Source organism: Cupressus sempervirens, chromosome 3 (genome assembly GCF_028749045.1).
Source record: "Cupressus sempervirens isolate cs-2001-9-10 chromosome 3, ASM2874904v1, whole genome shotgun sequence".
Taxonomy (NCBI): domain Eukaryota; kingdom Viridiplantae; phylum Streptophyta; class Pinopsida; order Cupressales; family Cupressaceae; genus Cupressus; species Cupressus sempervirens.
The window spans coordinates 637885072-637901187 of record NC_143120.1 but is presented as its reverse complement, the minus strand read 5'-3'; the positions used below and the strand labels follow the sequence as shown (position 1 = coordinate 637901187).

The 16116-nt window shown below is 35.9% G+C and overlaps 1 protein-coding gene across 1 annotated transcript in view; it reads right to left on the bottom strand.

Annotated features, from left to right (window-relative positions):
- Positions 1-16116, bottom strand: part of LOC149568292 (uncharacterized) — a 67696-nt gene that overhangs the window by 21293 nt on the left and 30287 nt on the right. The window contains exons 2-3 of the mRNA XM_089821277.1: positions 6473-6780; positions 6193-6328 (exon numbers count right to left, since the gene is read on the bottom strand). Of these exons, the coding sequence (XP_089677403.1) occupies positions 6193-6328; positions 6473-6736 (400 nt within the window). The 5' untranslated portion in view covers positions 6737-6780. The remainder of the gene's footprint in view (positions 1-6192; positions 6329-6472; positions 6781-16116) is intronic.

Sequence of the window (16116 nt, the reverse complement as noted above, 5' to 3'; positions counted from 1 at the left end):
AATGGGAGAGCTTCAATTGTCCCTGTTCCTGCACCTCCACTTGTTCCTTCTCCTACAGAACACCTAGACAAGTAGTTGCACCACCTAATTTTCCTCAAGATTAATCCAATCATCTGTTTGATGAACTTGATCCTATTACAATTCTTGCTTCTAATGTTCACAATTCTACTCTTCGGCCAAATTCATGGGCTAAGATGAATGGAAATCTTCACGATGATGAGCTCGTCGAGGGTAGAACAGCTCGGATGATGAGCAAACAATTTGATTCTACAATATTTTTTCTCCCATAACCAACATTCATAGTGTCTATGAGCCTCAAGCACACACAAAAGTGAAAGGGATACTTGGTTGTGAACAAGCTATGGCAACTGAGCAACACACCTTGTTGAAAAATAACACTTGGGTTCTATCAGATCTTTCTCTAGGGAAGAACCCATTGGATGCAAATGGGTATATAAGGTTAAATATAAGGTTGACGGTGTTGGTTCCCAAAACCACAGCTTGGAAATCTAAGAGCCTACCACTTCTCCGGTAGGATCTCTCAATCAAATTTTGGCCAATGAACAGAAATCGCTTAGATTCCCTTGCACTTCGGGCTCCGCAACACCCAAGTGGGTAGACCTTCAACTTGAACACTGACTACTCAATTCAAAGGTTTTTCTATAGTGAATTTAAACTTTGCGAGTTCCTTGGCTAGCAAGGTCCTTGAACTCGATCAGAATGAAACTGGATGCTAAGTATTTGGATAAAAATTTAATAATAATGAATTTGATTTGTTGTAAGAAGGATATTTTAAATTTTCTGACTTTAATAACAAAAGACCAGTGCTTTGTTGATCCGGGCGATAGAGTCAACTTCAGTGAACTTTCACGTACAACTTCATAATGTTCAATGCACTTATACTGCCAACAATTTTAATAATACAAATGCGACAGACCAATTATAATGCAATCTTAAATTAGTCCAGATTGAATTTTAACTCTGCTGAGAAGGAGACAAACTGGACAGAGGTACGGAAACAATTTAATATTCCACAACACCTATGATGATCAAATCTAAAATGCTAATTGACCATGTCCACTTATCTGATATCAAAATCATATACAGAATTCTAAAATATAATTACAAAGAACGATTCTCCTGTAGTTTAAATCTCCATGCCATTAACGATAAACAAAGAACATTTTTATTTTATTATAAAAAAAAAATAATGGAATTTATATTACAAAATCATAATATACTTCTTATCCCTCCATACAAGTAATAAAAATACTTCTTCAAAGTGTATATAAAATGTTCGGATATATCTTCTCTTTCTTACAAATATCCCCTTATTTATATTTAAATAATATAAAAGACGTGACTTTTTAAACTTTTTAAAAAATCACATCTCTTCAATAATTCATACCCTTTTAAAATAAAACAAATGACTCCCGATAACCAATCCTTTTTTAATATTTTATTATTATAAGCATTTTAATATATCTCTCGGACCCTTTTGATTATTGATGGTATCTCCATAGTTATAACTTTGGAAAACAGGCGTTGATTTTTGCCATAGATTGGATTGCTTGTGGAAATCAATATTTTATATATTTATTTCTCTTGCCGTGAATGGATGACTTCGATCAGGACGTCAAACTTCCTTCCTGCCATTAATCTCCATCGCTATTTCCATGATGACAAAGACTTCTTCCGTTCGCCTTTCGAATAAACAATTGGAAAATTTTGTTTGCTTGACCCACGTCAAACGTGCTTCATAGAATAATGCTACCTTTATGCTATTGCCGGTGATTAGGTCTTCATGCTTCTCATGCAATATTTTCTCCAGTCTTTGGTTTTTGTATTACCTGTCATTGTTTATTTGTATTATTCACAGTTTGACAGGTCTTCTTAGCCGGTGATACTTGTTTGTTCAGATTGAAGGTGTACGTCTGGTTTCAAGGCAAGTAATATATTTTTGTGCGGCTTTGAACATTTTTTGCAGTGGCAAATACGGAGAGCACATCGTGTTTAAGAGATTCCACAATTAATGGTCCCAAGGCTGTAAGATATGCAGCAATCACGGGGACATCCACCCTGGTGACACACTTGAGACCTTCTAATGCTCTTATCAGCATGTCTATGTTTATACTCCAGAACTTGAGACTGCTGGAAATTCTAGCTTTTGACCTCCATTCATCACTTTTAATACTGAAATGTATGCTCGATACTTTCATATTGAATGCCGCCGGAGCACTGAATCATGTATGACGGATACCTTCAAACTCGTTGCCATTTGAGTCGGTAAAACTTTGTCAATGTCTCTACAATCACTGAATTCATGACAGCTCAGATTCTATAGACACAATGTATAAATCACATATCACTGCTACTGCTTTTACAGACTAAGGAGGGTCCATAAAATAAGGAACATCAAGTATATCCCGAGAAGACTGGTTTGTGCTTGCGTGTAATTCAACGCCATTTATGTATGACATTCAGGCCACTCCATTTTTTCCGGTTTCCATAGCATAGACTACACTCGCTATATAAATTTATGATATTGATAACTTCCTTTCAAGTCTTTGCTCCTCTTAATGTACTGGCTCATTTGATTCGTGTCCATACGTTGGCAATAACGGCAATGAATCATGACATATTAGAATACCATTCAGATATTAAGTGTTGGGGTCTTTTGATACACAGATTCAGATGTATCCAAACTGTCTGCATCGTGTTGTTAAAATTAGATCATTGTCTTCTATTATAGTCCAGAAAGGCTCAACATATCCATGAATTTTATTATTCCACTGAATCTGGAGTGACTGTTAATTCTATCTTCACTACTGGAGAAATAAAGACTTGATAAGGAGCCTCATCTTTTTCTTCTAGTTTCATTTCAAAAGTTGATGGCATTCTTACTTCCCAATCCATTGACTTTCAGGGAAATATCATACCTTTCTTTCCATGAACTACTCATACTTCTCTTCATTGCAATGCTCTCGCAAAGCCCATCCAATTATTTAGATATCACTATGATGTTTGGGACTCTAAAATTTGCCAAAATTTTAGAGTTCCATCAGATGGTTCTTTGGATAAGTACAAGGCTCGTCTCATTGCCAAAGGCTTCTCTCAACATGAAGGAGTTGATTACGAGGGGAGCTTTGCTCCGACAACAAAGATGAGCACCATCAGATTAGTCCTAGCATGGCAACTTAGTATAGCTAGCAAGTCCATCAAATGGACGTCAAGAGTGACTTCCCTAAATGGTGAGTTACAGGAAGGGGCCTCCATGACACAGCCTCCTACACTCAAGGTTGGCAGTATACAACATCAGGTACTCAAACTGGTGAAAGAACTTTGGCCTAAAACAGGTTCCTCGAGCATGGTACATGAAAATTGATAAGAACCTCATAGATCGGGGTTTCCAAAGGAGTCCTTCTTACTCGAATCCATAACTCAAGACGACTAGCAGTGGCATCATCCTTCTAGTTAAATATGTTGACGATTTGATGATCACTGACATTTTGGCATCTTCAATTCAAGGTATCAAATAGAATTTATGCTAGTCTTTTGACATGACCAACCTTGGTCGTCTCCACTATTGCCTACATGTTGAGGTTTGGCAGCAGTCTCATGACATCTTCATCTCTCAGTCTAAGCATGCACAAGCTCTACTAAACAAATTCATAATGTAGATCTGCAAACCTGCATCTACACCTACACCTATGGAGTTTGGCCTACAGTTGTTAGCCAAATCTGGTTCTCCAATAGAGAATGAATTCGCATTTAGGCAACTAATGGTCAATTTAATCTATCTCAATGCCACTAAACTTGATCTTAACTTTTCTATAGGTTACATATCCCACATTATGATAGCTCCTACTTCAGATCGTCGGGCTACAGGGAAGTGCATCCTGGACTATGTCAAGGGCACTTCAGACTTTGGTATTCTCTATGCATGAACCAAATATCCCATACTCGTTAGTTACACAAAATTCAGATTAGGAAGGATCTTTTGATTACAGAGAGTCCACTTCCAGGTATGTCTTCAGTTTGAGCACAGGTTCTATCACTTGGACTAGTAAGAAGCAACAGATTGTCTCTCTTTCCTCGATGGAAGAATTGGGCAACAGTCAAAGCAGATTGTGAGGTAGTTTGTCTTCAAAGGATGCTTTCAAACATCCACGTCTCAAGCAGGCCCTTACCCCTCTTTTGCAACAACCAAGGGGAACTCAAGCTTGCCAAAAATTCAGTCTTCCATGAGAAAACGAAGCATATTGACCTTCACTATCAATTCATCCGCAGGCTTGTTGAAGTTGGATCTGTGGATTTGTAGTATGTTCCCACAAAGGACCAGACTACAAATATTCTCATCAGATTCCTACTTCTAGATAAGTTTGTTAAGTTCAGGGGGCTCCTTGGTGCAGTAGACAAATTGACCATTAAGGGAGGGTATTTAAAAAAATCTCCATAGATATTTCCTATTTTTATTTAATGGTCAATACTGTAAATCTTGCACATACTACAATGTTTATAATTCTTACGATTTCATTGTAAACTATAAATGTACATTTGTTAGTTAATTAGTTCATTCGAATATTTTACCTGTTACCTGTGTAATAGGTCAAAGGATCAAGAAATGGAATAAGAATTCTGAGTCTGAGTTTAATTTAGAAAGAGGCGCGGATTTGTTTAGGGAAAAACATCTCATTTATGAGATATGATCATCCTAGTAAGAGCCGTGACTATTCATATTCTTTGACGGCTATAAAGGAAGAACTTCATTTAGTGCAATACGATTGGAAAGAATGGTTCAGATATACAAATCCAAAATCAGTAATCAGCAGACTGGTAATCAATCAGTTTTGGAATAAATATTATGACTGTTTCCTGTTGAACTACACTAAACCCTCCAAGGTAAATTAAGAGTTCTATGGATGAAACCCCTTAAATTCTATTCGTAACTTAAGTAAAAAACCCTTTATTGTCCATTCCTGAGTTAGGGATGACAACCCCTGATTCAGGCAGATCTGAAAGTACTTTCAGAGTAGACATGCATGAGGATTTGTCATAGTTTGAAGGAGAATTATAGCAGATAATCAAGATGTTGTTTACTTTCAGAATTATGTCATAAATTATGAATCTGAAAATTATAATAAAATTTATAATTTTAGAAAAGCCATGAGAAAGGATTGTTGCTTTAGGGCAATAATTAGAAATGTTTTTAAAAGGGGCATTATAAAAGGGATGTGACCTATTTAACTCACCTTTTTACCAGCATAATATGTTGAAACACAAAGGTTGGCATATAGATTATAACTTGTATAATGTATATGGTGTATACAATAGGAAACATAATCCAAGTATGCAAAGGAATATAGATCACTCTTGCCACCTTGGAATAAAACTGCAGTTATGGAATAAGCATTGCTATATAAAGCTGTATCTTGCAGTCTTTTTCAACCATGAGCGACAACAGAACCTCTGTTCATCCACTAGAATAAAGTTATAAACTCTTACAGATAGAATGAAATATATGCAAAAATTAAAAGTTTAAAGGAAGCAAAATCTTAAGTTACCAGTTTGAATTCGGATGTGGATGCGGGTATGAGAACCTGGTATATGGGTACATGAGATTTTTTAGGGGGTTTTGGGTGTGTTTGGGTACATAATGCAAGAAATATACAGAATTTACATTTGATATTACAATACTTCATCATTGAATATTGATCAATGCCAAATGCCTAAGATAAATATTAAATGTCAATTGATAGTTCACAAATATTCAAATAGGCCATTTCATATATGTCTATGTTCATGATTCCAATGGAAATCAGAAAAGTCACATTTAAAAGCTGTCATAAAAAAATTGTGTTGGGCGTCCGGGTGCATCTGGATGCTCACAGATAGCACTTTTTCTGCCTGTGGATGCGTCCGGATCCACAACCAGATGTACCCACAGAGAAAAAGCTATCCCAGGGCGCATCCAAACGCACCCAGACCATGATCCGAATTCATAGACACCAGCACCCAGATTCATGTGCACGGTACACACACTCGGTAACTAAGAGCAAAATAGTTAGAAAATGGAATTAAGATGCTCTAAATTTGTGCAGATTACATGATTCAGATTTATATACATTTTTTTAAATGCAATAGCCAAAGCATCTACTAAAAGCAAAGAAAACTCCTCAAGAGGACATTTACCAAACCCAAGTTGATCCTTGTACGAAGAGAAATATTCTCTGTCTTCCTTTAGTGTAATGTCTTTAACTAGGGCATCATATGCCTTCCTATCTGTCATTTCTTGAAGCCTTTCAAGGCGCTCTATCAGCTCTTTACTCTGTAAAATTATATATTTATGAAACTTGTCAGTAGGTATACTGCATACATGGATCAAAAACATGAAATAGCATTGGAAGAGCCAAACTATAAATGCATGTAACAATAATTAAATTATATATAGTTTTGAGTTTTGAGTTTTAACCTTCTCCCTAGGCTTTGGCCTTGGAAGAACAAAAGCGATGCCAGCAAGCAGATTAGAAAATTTTGGTCTTTGAGACGGTTCCATTTGAGACCATATGTCTCTGAGAACTATATATGGAATTTCGTCAGAACAGATATGTTTTTTTGCAGATAAGAGTATCGCAGAAGACTTTGCATTTGAAGATGATGCTGCCTCTTCCAAGAACTTCTGAATAGCAGAATTACTTTTCAGAACAAGACCATAAGGCTGGAATACCTCACCCATACCTTCCAAGTAATAGTATCCCCTTCATGCGATCATAAATGGCCCTACAAATAAATATAAGCATTAAGTTTGTTAGAATCCATTCTCATAGTCAGCTGCACCAAGAAATTCATATACAAAGAAATTGTGAACATGGAAACCCCTGAAGATTATATCTTATAAGTACGATTGTATTCTTTGCATGTCTGCATAAATATAAGGAATACAAACAATGGTCAAAACAATCATGGCAAAAAAAATGTGGAAGTAGATGATAGTACAGAGGCAATAGGAGCTGTAAAGTTTAAATGTAAAATATTTATCGAAGTTGTGGAGTATACACAAATTCAGATTTTGATGACTTAAAAAATTTTAAGCAACCAGAGCTAACATGCCCCCTTCTCATAGACTTCAAAATGATGCAAACCAGCTTTAAATGAAAACCTTATGGTCCATTTGGATCGCAGCTTTGAGCGGGAATTGGAGTTCGGAATCCTCAAAAATTCCTAATCCACTGTTTGGGTCTGCAAAATAGGAATTGGAATTCGGGGAAATGTGGATTCAGTATCCCCATTTGACCCCCAAAACAAGAATTTTGTCTCCCCTCAAAATACTTGTTATTTGGAATTCCTATTTTAATTCCCATTTTAAATCTCATTTTTTCAAAATGAGGATTTCAACTGAAGTGAAATTTAATTGGGTTTGACATCTGGATGCCCATTTGGGAGCACCTATTTTTGCACATATTTTTGAAATTTAAGTGAGTTGTAACCAAGAGAGTGAGGCGTTTCAATAAATAATACCCTTTGCATCTACTTCGGACACCCTTTGAACGTCATTTTGTAAAAATTAGTAGGTGCCGCTTGAAGAAATTAGAAAGATTATTGCAGAAATTGGTACAAATACAACCTTTTTTTTTAATCGGGGGAAAAATTTCAGCTATTGTTGCACCTACTCATATGTTTGGATTAAATTAAATAACTAGTATCGCACATATCTAATTTCTTTCGTCTTTCTTTTAACCTTTTCTTGAATTTTTATTTTGCAATGAACATTGACATTTTTGGCATGTGTGGAGTTGAAAGCACCATAAACAGAACCTTGAACAAATTGGAGATATGAATCGTCTTTCTCACTGTCACTTTTATATTCATTTTTTGAACTTTATATTCATATTTTGAACCAAATAGGCTTGGAATAACAAATTTCAAATATCAAATATTTTTGGGTTTGAACCAAACAGTGCCTAATAAATTCTAGAAACCGTAATATGGATTTCAAGTTCCAGAATCCCAAATCAAGGATTTTAGATTCCAATTCTTAATCATATTCTAGCAACCAAATGAGCCCTAAGATACTTGTACGTCTGGGAAATTGACAGGTGCGAGTGCTGATGCTTTTGGGTGTTGCACCAGTTAGCCTAGGAAGCTTGTCTAGCCACTGTGGGTGTGCCCGTGATGCCTCCAAGCGCATCCAAAGAGCACCCAGGCACACCTAGAAAGAACCCATACCAATATGACCTTTTTTAACACCCATAGTCACTTAAGTGACTTAATTTGCATGTGTCTAATTTTTTATTTTTTGTTCCTCTTTGCTCCTAAACCCTAAAATGGCCCTAAAAAAGGCCATTCATTGTTCATGCTTCTCATTTTGTTTGCTATTGGGCTCTCTTCTCAATTGGTCTCCATGTTGGCATTTTGAAAGCAAGGTCATTATGTTTGAAGACGATTATCTGTAGGGTGTCAATTAACTTCTATAAAGGACTTCTAAGAATCTTTGATCTCATTCATGAGATCTTTTACTTATCTTTTTTGAGATGATGATGAATTTTTCAAGTTTTGGAAGAATTTGTACAAGTTTTTTTCCACTTTTTTTAAAGAAATGAAGGAACAAGTTTAGCTATCTTTTTTAATATTTTCACACTTGTATGTTTGATGTTCATAGTTTATTTAATTATTTCTAATTTAATTTTTTAAATTTTCTTATTAGATTCATAGTTTGTATTGTGCAAGAATGGCCACTACTGGTAGTCAAAGTACAATAGTAGGGCAAGATGAACAAAGTAATAACTTCAATATTGATGAAGCATCTCCATTATGGAGATGCATAAGATTATCACAGGTTTCAAGAGGCGGGTCATACATTTGGAAATGCAATGTATATCATAGTAAACCATTCAACAACTCATATTATTGGGTCAAAGCTCATTTTATGGGCTCTACAGGTAAAGGAATAGCAATGTGCAAAGGAAGCAAAGATGGAAAAAGGATAAGCGATGCACAATTAGCAAGATTTATAAAAGAACAAGTTGTTGATCATTTAGTTCACAAATCAAAAACAAGTTTTTATCAACCTTCATCTGGAAAGAGCAAAGTGAAATAGCCCAATGATCATGTTGTATCCTCCAACATCCATTCTTGCAAGTACCTATATAGGGAGAGGAAGAGGAAGAAGTAGAAGTTATTACCCACGAAAGAGGTCCATTGGATCAAGCATTTAAAATGAAGGCAGGAGAGCTTGTTGATGAAGCAATTGCATGTTGCCTTTATGCCACTGGTCTTTCTTTCAACTTCGTAAGATCGCCATATTGGAAGGAAATAGTTGCAACCATCCTTAAAGTGTCGGCTAATTACACTAGTCCTAGGTTTAAAAAGGTGAATGCTATTCTTTTGCAAAAAAGAAAAGATTTCTATAAACAAAGCTCTTCAACCAATTAGAAGTTCTTGGAAAACTTTCGGTATAACTATTGTGTTTGATGGATGGAAAGATACAAGAAACCAGCCATTGATTAATGTGATTGCAATGTCCCCCAAAGGGGCAATGTTTTTTAGGGCGGTAGATTGTGAAGAAGTTAAGGATATACAATTCATTTGCAAAACTCTTATTGAGGCAATAAAGATGGTGGGTAGTGAAAATGTAGTCCAGGTGGTCACAGATAATGCCAAAAATTGTAGGGGTGCAGGTGCTTTGATTGAGACTCGGTACGACCATATTTTTTGGACACCATGCACCGTAGACTCTCTCAACTTGGTCATGCAACAAATTGAAACCCAAATAGATTGGGTGAAGCAAATATACCAAGAGGGAGAGGAGATACAAATGTTTGTGACAAACCAACACATGTCACAATGCATGTTCAACTCATTCTCCAGGTTGGAGTTGTTGAAGGTAAATTTAAAATTGTAATTAGTTAGTTTCATTTATTTATTTAATCTTAATAAGTTTTATATTCATGTTCAATTATCAAATTGTTACTTGTATATAACTTTGCTTAATATTTATTGTCATATTGTATACTTGCTTAGTTTCTGAGACCCAATTCGATCTCATATTGTTGTGTTATGAGACAACTCTTCAAGGTGCAAGGGGTATTTAGTCAAATGGTTATTTCTAGCCAATGGGATATATGGAAGGCTTCAAATTCAAAGCGAGGCCAAAAGGTCAAGGCTTTGGTCTTGGATGATAATTAGTGGGCTCGTGTGCAATTTGTATTGGATTTCACTGAGCCTATCATGACTATGCTACCCTTTGCTGATACAAATTTACCTTGCTAGGGGGATGTGTACAATGCCATGGACACCATGGTAGAAAAGGTGAAGAAGCTACTACTAGGTGTTGAAATCCATTTGCAAGACTCTTTCCAAATGATGAAATGCACAAAAAGGTGAGGCTAGAAGTTGGCTTATTTGCTTCAGGATCAAAACTTACTCCATATGCAATAGAGGACCAAAATGACATGGGAGCTATCACATGGTGGTACATGTTTAGTCAACCATTCAAGCATCTACAACCCCTTGCAATCAAGACCCTCTCACAAGTAATTTTTTTTAATTTTCGTTTAACAATTGTATTCTACAATTTAGTGTTTAACATTCTTTAATTTGTGTTTCCTTTGTAAGTTTTATTTTATGAACACTATCTAGGTCGCAAGTTCTTCTACTGCTGAACGGAATTGGAGTACATACTCCTATATCCATTCAGTGAAGTGCATTCTATTTGGTTCAAAGAAAGCTGAGGACTTGGTTTATATACGTACCAACTTGTGTCTTTTGTGACGTAAGAAGGATGGATACAAGGAACGGTCAACTAAGCTTTGGAATGTAGCCCCTGAATGTGAAAACTTGGATGCAACATTACAGGATCTTAATATGATCACAGATGATGATGTTGATAGCATCATGGCATGTGCATCTAGCACAAGTGGAACCATGTTTGGCTCAAATGAACTTGTAAGTCTTGCAGCAAAAGGAGATGATGAGAATGTGGATTTTTTTGAGAATCCTTATGATTCTGAATGACTAAATTTGATAAGCGAATCTTGAGTCTTGACTCTTAATTTATCAAAATTGAATCATGAACTAAGTTTTGATTTTGTAATTCAAAATGCATCAAAATCTTGAACTTGAGTAATTTACTAATTAGTTATTTCAATTTGTATATTTGTCACTTTGTGTTTGTGAAGATTTAACTATCAATGGTGAAGTATCATGCTATGGAATGGTTTAATTTTGTATATTTCCTGCATTTCTTTACATATATAAATTATAGTGTGTGTGTGTGTGTGTGTGTATTGTTGGTTAACAGTTTGTCCCTCTTGCTAACTTGGCTTTACCTTGACTCTAGATGCCCACAATGTGAGGAAACAAAAGGATGTCACCAACAAATGGGTCAGTGTATGTGTTATATAACTGCCCTCTGAATTATAAGGTACAACTCCCTTGTATGCAAAATATGCAATGAATTGTGTTTTTAATAGATCATTGGTAAGGGGGCATGCTCTTAACCTAAGAGCAGAAGAGGATAAACCAAGATGCTCATAGCTACAAGCACCTCAGGCAAAAATAGATTTGGGCAACCTATAACACCCAGTGGAATTGATATCATAAATTACCTTAAAGACCTTCTAATACCACTCCTACTCTAATCTAAATGTCGATTAGTCTTATTGAAATGCAATCTAGGGAACGAGCAGAGATGCACATGAAAGATGAAATGGAATCCACCATGACTGATAACCCTCCACTAAAATGGAATCTAGTAAGATATCATCAGCGTCAAATACATATGTTCTACAATCCCATAGAGATTACTCTGAAATGCATGGTTGGCTCAGCCAAAGGAGACAATGAAAGACCTACGCATGCTAGTCCTAAATGGAATCAGAACATCACATTACCTAACTACAAACATCATACAAATCCTTCATTCCATCTAACTCTTTGATTCTCACTCAACATCTGGAAATGCAAGGGGAAAAGTTGGACAGAATTGTCGATCCTTTCTATTAACTTAGAAAATTACATATATAGGCCCCCTCTTAGGGTTCTTCACTAGTTACAGATTCATCAATTACATCAACAAAGCACTTGAAACACTAGAAATCCAACAAACATTGATTACAATTCGATACATCAGGAAAATACAGCAAAAATGATTAGAATTCCTAAAAATGGTTTATATTCTTCTCTGATCTGTAGCAGTCACATTGGTGCCAAATTCATATAATTCATATTCCAACGGTCACTACAGGTTTAAATCTCTACCATCGATCTGATATTCAACAATCATGATTAAAACATAACAAACCGTCTCATCTTTACCTTGTCATTCTTTAGATATCTTTATTCGATGCGACGATGCTATCAAAGGCTTTCGCAGTTTCACCGTGTTAACTCAAGATTACCTCTAATCACCCACGACTTTGCGAACAAAGGCTTTCACAGCTTTGCCAAGTTAACTCTATGTTATCTTTAATCACTTGCAAATCTGCAATAAGCATTGATCTCTTAAGATCTGACGGCTGAGACTTGAAGATCTTAACTCTTTGTTCTGCTCTACAATGTAGATCCCTATGTGTATTCGTGTCAGATTCTTGTATTCCCATATCAGTTATCCTTCATACATCTCTAAAAAATGGGTAAGCGAGCATCGTCAATCTTTTGCAATTAGACAACCGAATGTATCTCTTCTATTCATGTCGCATCTTTGCAATTGTCATTCATACGATGTCTTCTTCCGATACGATGATGTGATAGCTACTTCATTCACAAGTTCGCAACTTAAAATGTCTTGAACATCTTCTAACAAGCGATCATGCGATCAATGACTTTTCACTGCTTCGCAACTATCATTCATTCAATATCTTCATTCAATGCGATGATGCGATGACTGGCTTTTGCAGCTTCACAACTTGGAAACCTTTAACTACCTGTTTACATGTGTTGATGCGATCACTTCTTTTATGCTTTGTCACTCCTTCACAACTTCTCAGACTAACCTGGCACTTAATGCTGTGACAATGCGGCAACTACTTCCAAGTTGCCCCTGACTTTGTTTTCACGGCCTTGCAACTTTAATAGTAACTATCATTTTAGACCTACGATGTTGCGATGACTATCTGAATTAACTGTCAATGCTTCTCGCATCTTCGCAAGATGAAATTGAACGTTTGGCTAACTGTGTGCGATGTTGCGCTCTTTTTAAACTTAATTGTTCAGATTACCTTTCGCGGTTTTGCACCCTTAGCTTATGATTAACCCTAACCGCATACGACTATGCAAAAGCTTAAATCTTAAATGTTGGGCCCATCATCGCATCCTTGCAACTTGAAGGGATTTAACTGTTATATCACTTGCGATGGTGTGAGAACCAGTTTGATTTAACTATAGGTAGCATTCCACACATTCGCAACTTAGAATCCCTAACTCGTCTTTAACCCTGCGATGATGCAATTAACATGCTTCGCATCTTTGTGACCTTGACTCTGAGTTAACATTAACCCCCTGCGACCTTGCGAACATTGATTTTTCGCAGCTTCGCCATGTCAACTCTGGGTTACCTTAAATCACTTGCTAACGTGTGGCGAGCATTGATTTTTATGATCTAACGGCTGAGATTAGAGGACCTTAACTATTTGTTCTGCTTTGCAATGTGGGTCCATCTGCTCCACGTGTCGAATGCTCATATTCCCGCATTGGTTATCCTTCATGCATCTTCGAAAAGCGAGAAAGCAACAATCGGTGATCTGCTAAGATCTTACGGCTGGGAATATGCATCACTAAGGGCCATTATAATTCCATCTTAAAATATCATCCGTCAATTTGGTCTTCAACTGACAATCCGAACTTAATCTCTAAGCCATTTGACTTGTCAACTTTGCAACGTAGACACGCGGATTAAATATTTATCATCAATTGGATTTCAAAGAGTCATACCACCTTTGACTGGGTTATTTCACCATTTTTGAGATTTTATCTACTTCTCCTGCATTCAATTTGTCTTCTCTGATTTCTATGATGTTCCTGTGATCTTTCCCTTCAGATGTATCAAGCCTTCAATGAAGTACTTAATCATAGAGTTAGGGTTTCTAAACAACTTTCTTCTCATCGGGGAAATGCATAAACTTACCCTCCCTTCCCTAATCACCTAATATGAACGAATGCATTAGATTGCTTTTGAATGCCCACATAAGTCCCTTAAAGGCAATCTAGACACAGACATGACATCACATTGACTCAATCCTATCTTAGAAGCTTGAAAAATATAGGGGACTGAAATCATGGCAACATATATATATAGACATCCAAACGCACCCAAAATCAAAACAAAAAAAATGTGCATCCACACATCAGAATTCCGCACCCGCATCAACATCCGAACCAGCATCAATAACTTAGGTGAAAACTTACCTCTTAGTTCAGACAGCGTATACCATGATGACACAAACATAGAAAATTATAGTGATTCAATGGTTCATAAAAAATTTAGACTGAATAGGTACTGATTCAATGGTTCATATTGTCAGCTTTTTCACTTATTTTTACACAATGCTATAGTGTAACTTCAAGCATAAGCAGCAATGCCCAAAAGAGAACTAGGATTGCATGCATAATTTATATGTGAACAAACGGCAAGCTTATCATAAAAAGTGAAAGTAATAACTAGATAATATAAGCTATTACCAATGCCTTTTTTGCCTTGGAAAAACAATAGAAGAACAAATTCCTGCCCATTGGTCAACTTGAAAAATATATTGCAAATAACATTGAATTTCTGGTTTAAAATGTGTAATTCGTAACATCAATGTTCTAGATCAAAATAAGAGCGTTTTGAGGGTTTAAACTTGAGTTGTTTCTAAGGGTTTTGATAGTTTTGAAGATTGGGAAGTTAGGTGAGGGGCCCCTACAGAATCCTCCATCCATTGACAAAGACACTGGAAAAAGGCAAAACTCAGATTCAGCGGGCCAGGTCTACTGATTCATATCCTGTTTTCCTCTCCATACAATATTGATTCTTTCCTTTCAAAGAAAAATTCTGCTTCAAATGTTGATAAGCTGCTACGTGGCAGATGAAATCGAAGGGATATAGAGGAGTTAAATATCCTACAAACCTCATGAATGGTTGATGCTCTCATGGTGGAGGTCCCTGATGACCTAATGAGAGATGCAATAGCTAAACTGTGTGTTGCATCCCAATTTTAAATGCTCCTTTATAGTGTTTGTTAAAATTTCAAAAATTCATCGAGGACAATGAATCACAAGGGGGAGGGTATGTTACATCCCAATTTTGGCTCCATTTGAGGTTTCATGTGAAGTCAGTTGACAGGTAAAATTAGTTACGATCATGTGAAATGGTAAGATGGTTAATCATTATAATTTCATATGAAGTTGGCATGCTAGTTAACCGTTATGAAGATATTTTAATGTTATCTTGGAAAGTTTGTTACTCATCATGAACTCATGGGAAGTGAAATGGCAATAAGTCGTTGTGATAGTTTATGATTAATAACTTGTTATGGTAATTGTTATTATATTGAGGAATATGATATAATTGTGGAGAAAGTCCTTGCAGAAGCATGTCAAGGGGTGGAAGCATTGTCAAAAAAGAATTGCGCACAGGGGCACCACCATCACTAGCCAAATAGGTACAAGTCTTGAACCACCATGGCTAACAGTAAAGGACTAGGCAAGCAAGAGTGTACATTGGACAATACCGTGAGCTACGTGGTCAATTTTTATAACAAGAGAAATATTAAACATTTGATATCATGAAAAGAACTATTACGTCTCTCTTATTTTGAGACCAAGGAAGTGATTAACATTATAAATTCACACATATATATATATAGCTATATGATGTCACCATGATATTCTGATGATATCTATGAATTATACTTGTGTGTGTGTGTGTGTGCGTGCATATATGGAGAGAACATAATGTTAGAAATAAATTATATGTACTCTCTAAATCCCACACATATATAGATATATGTACATACGTAGGTACAATTATAGATATATCACAATAGCATGATGACTTTATATATATATATATATATATATATATATATATATATATATATATATATATATATATATATATATATATATATATATATATAT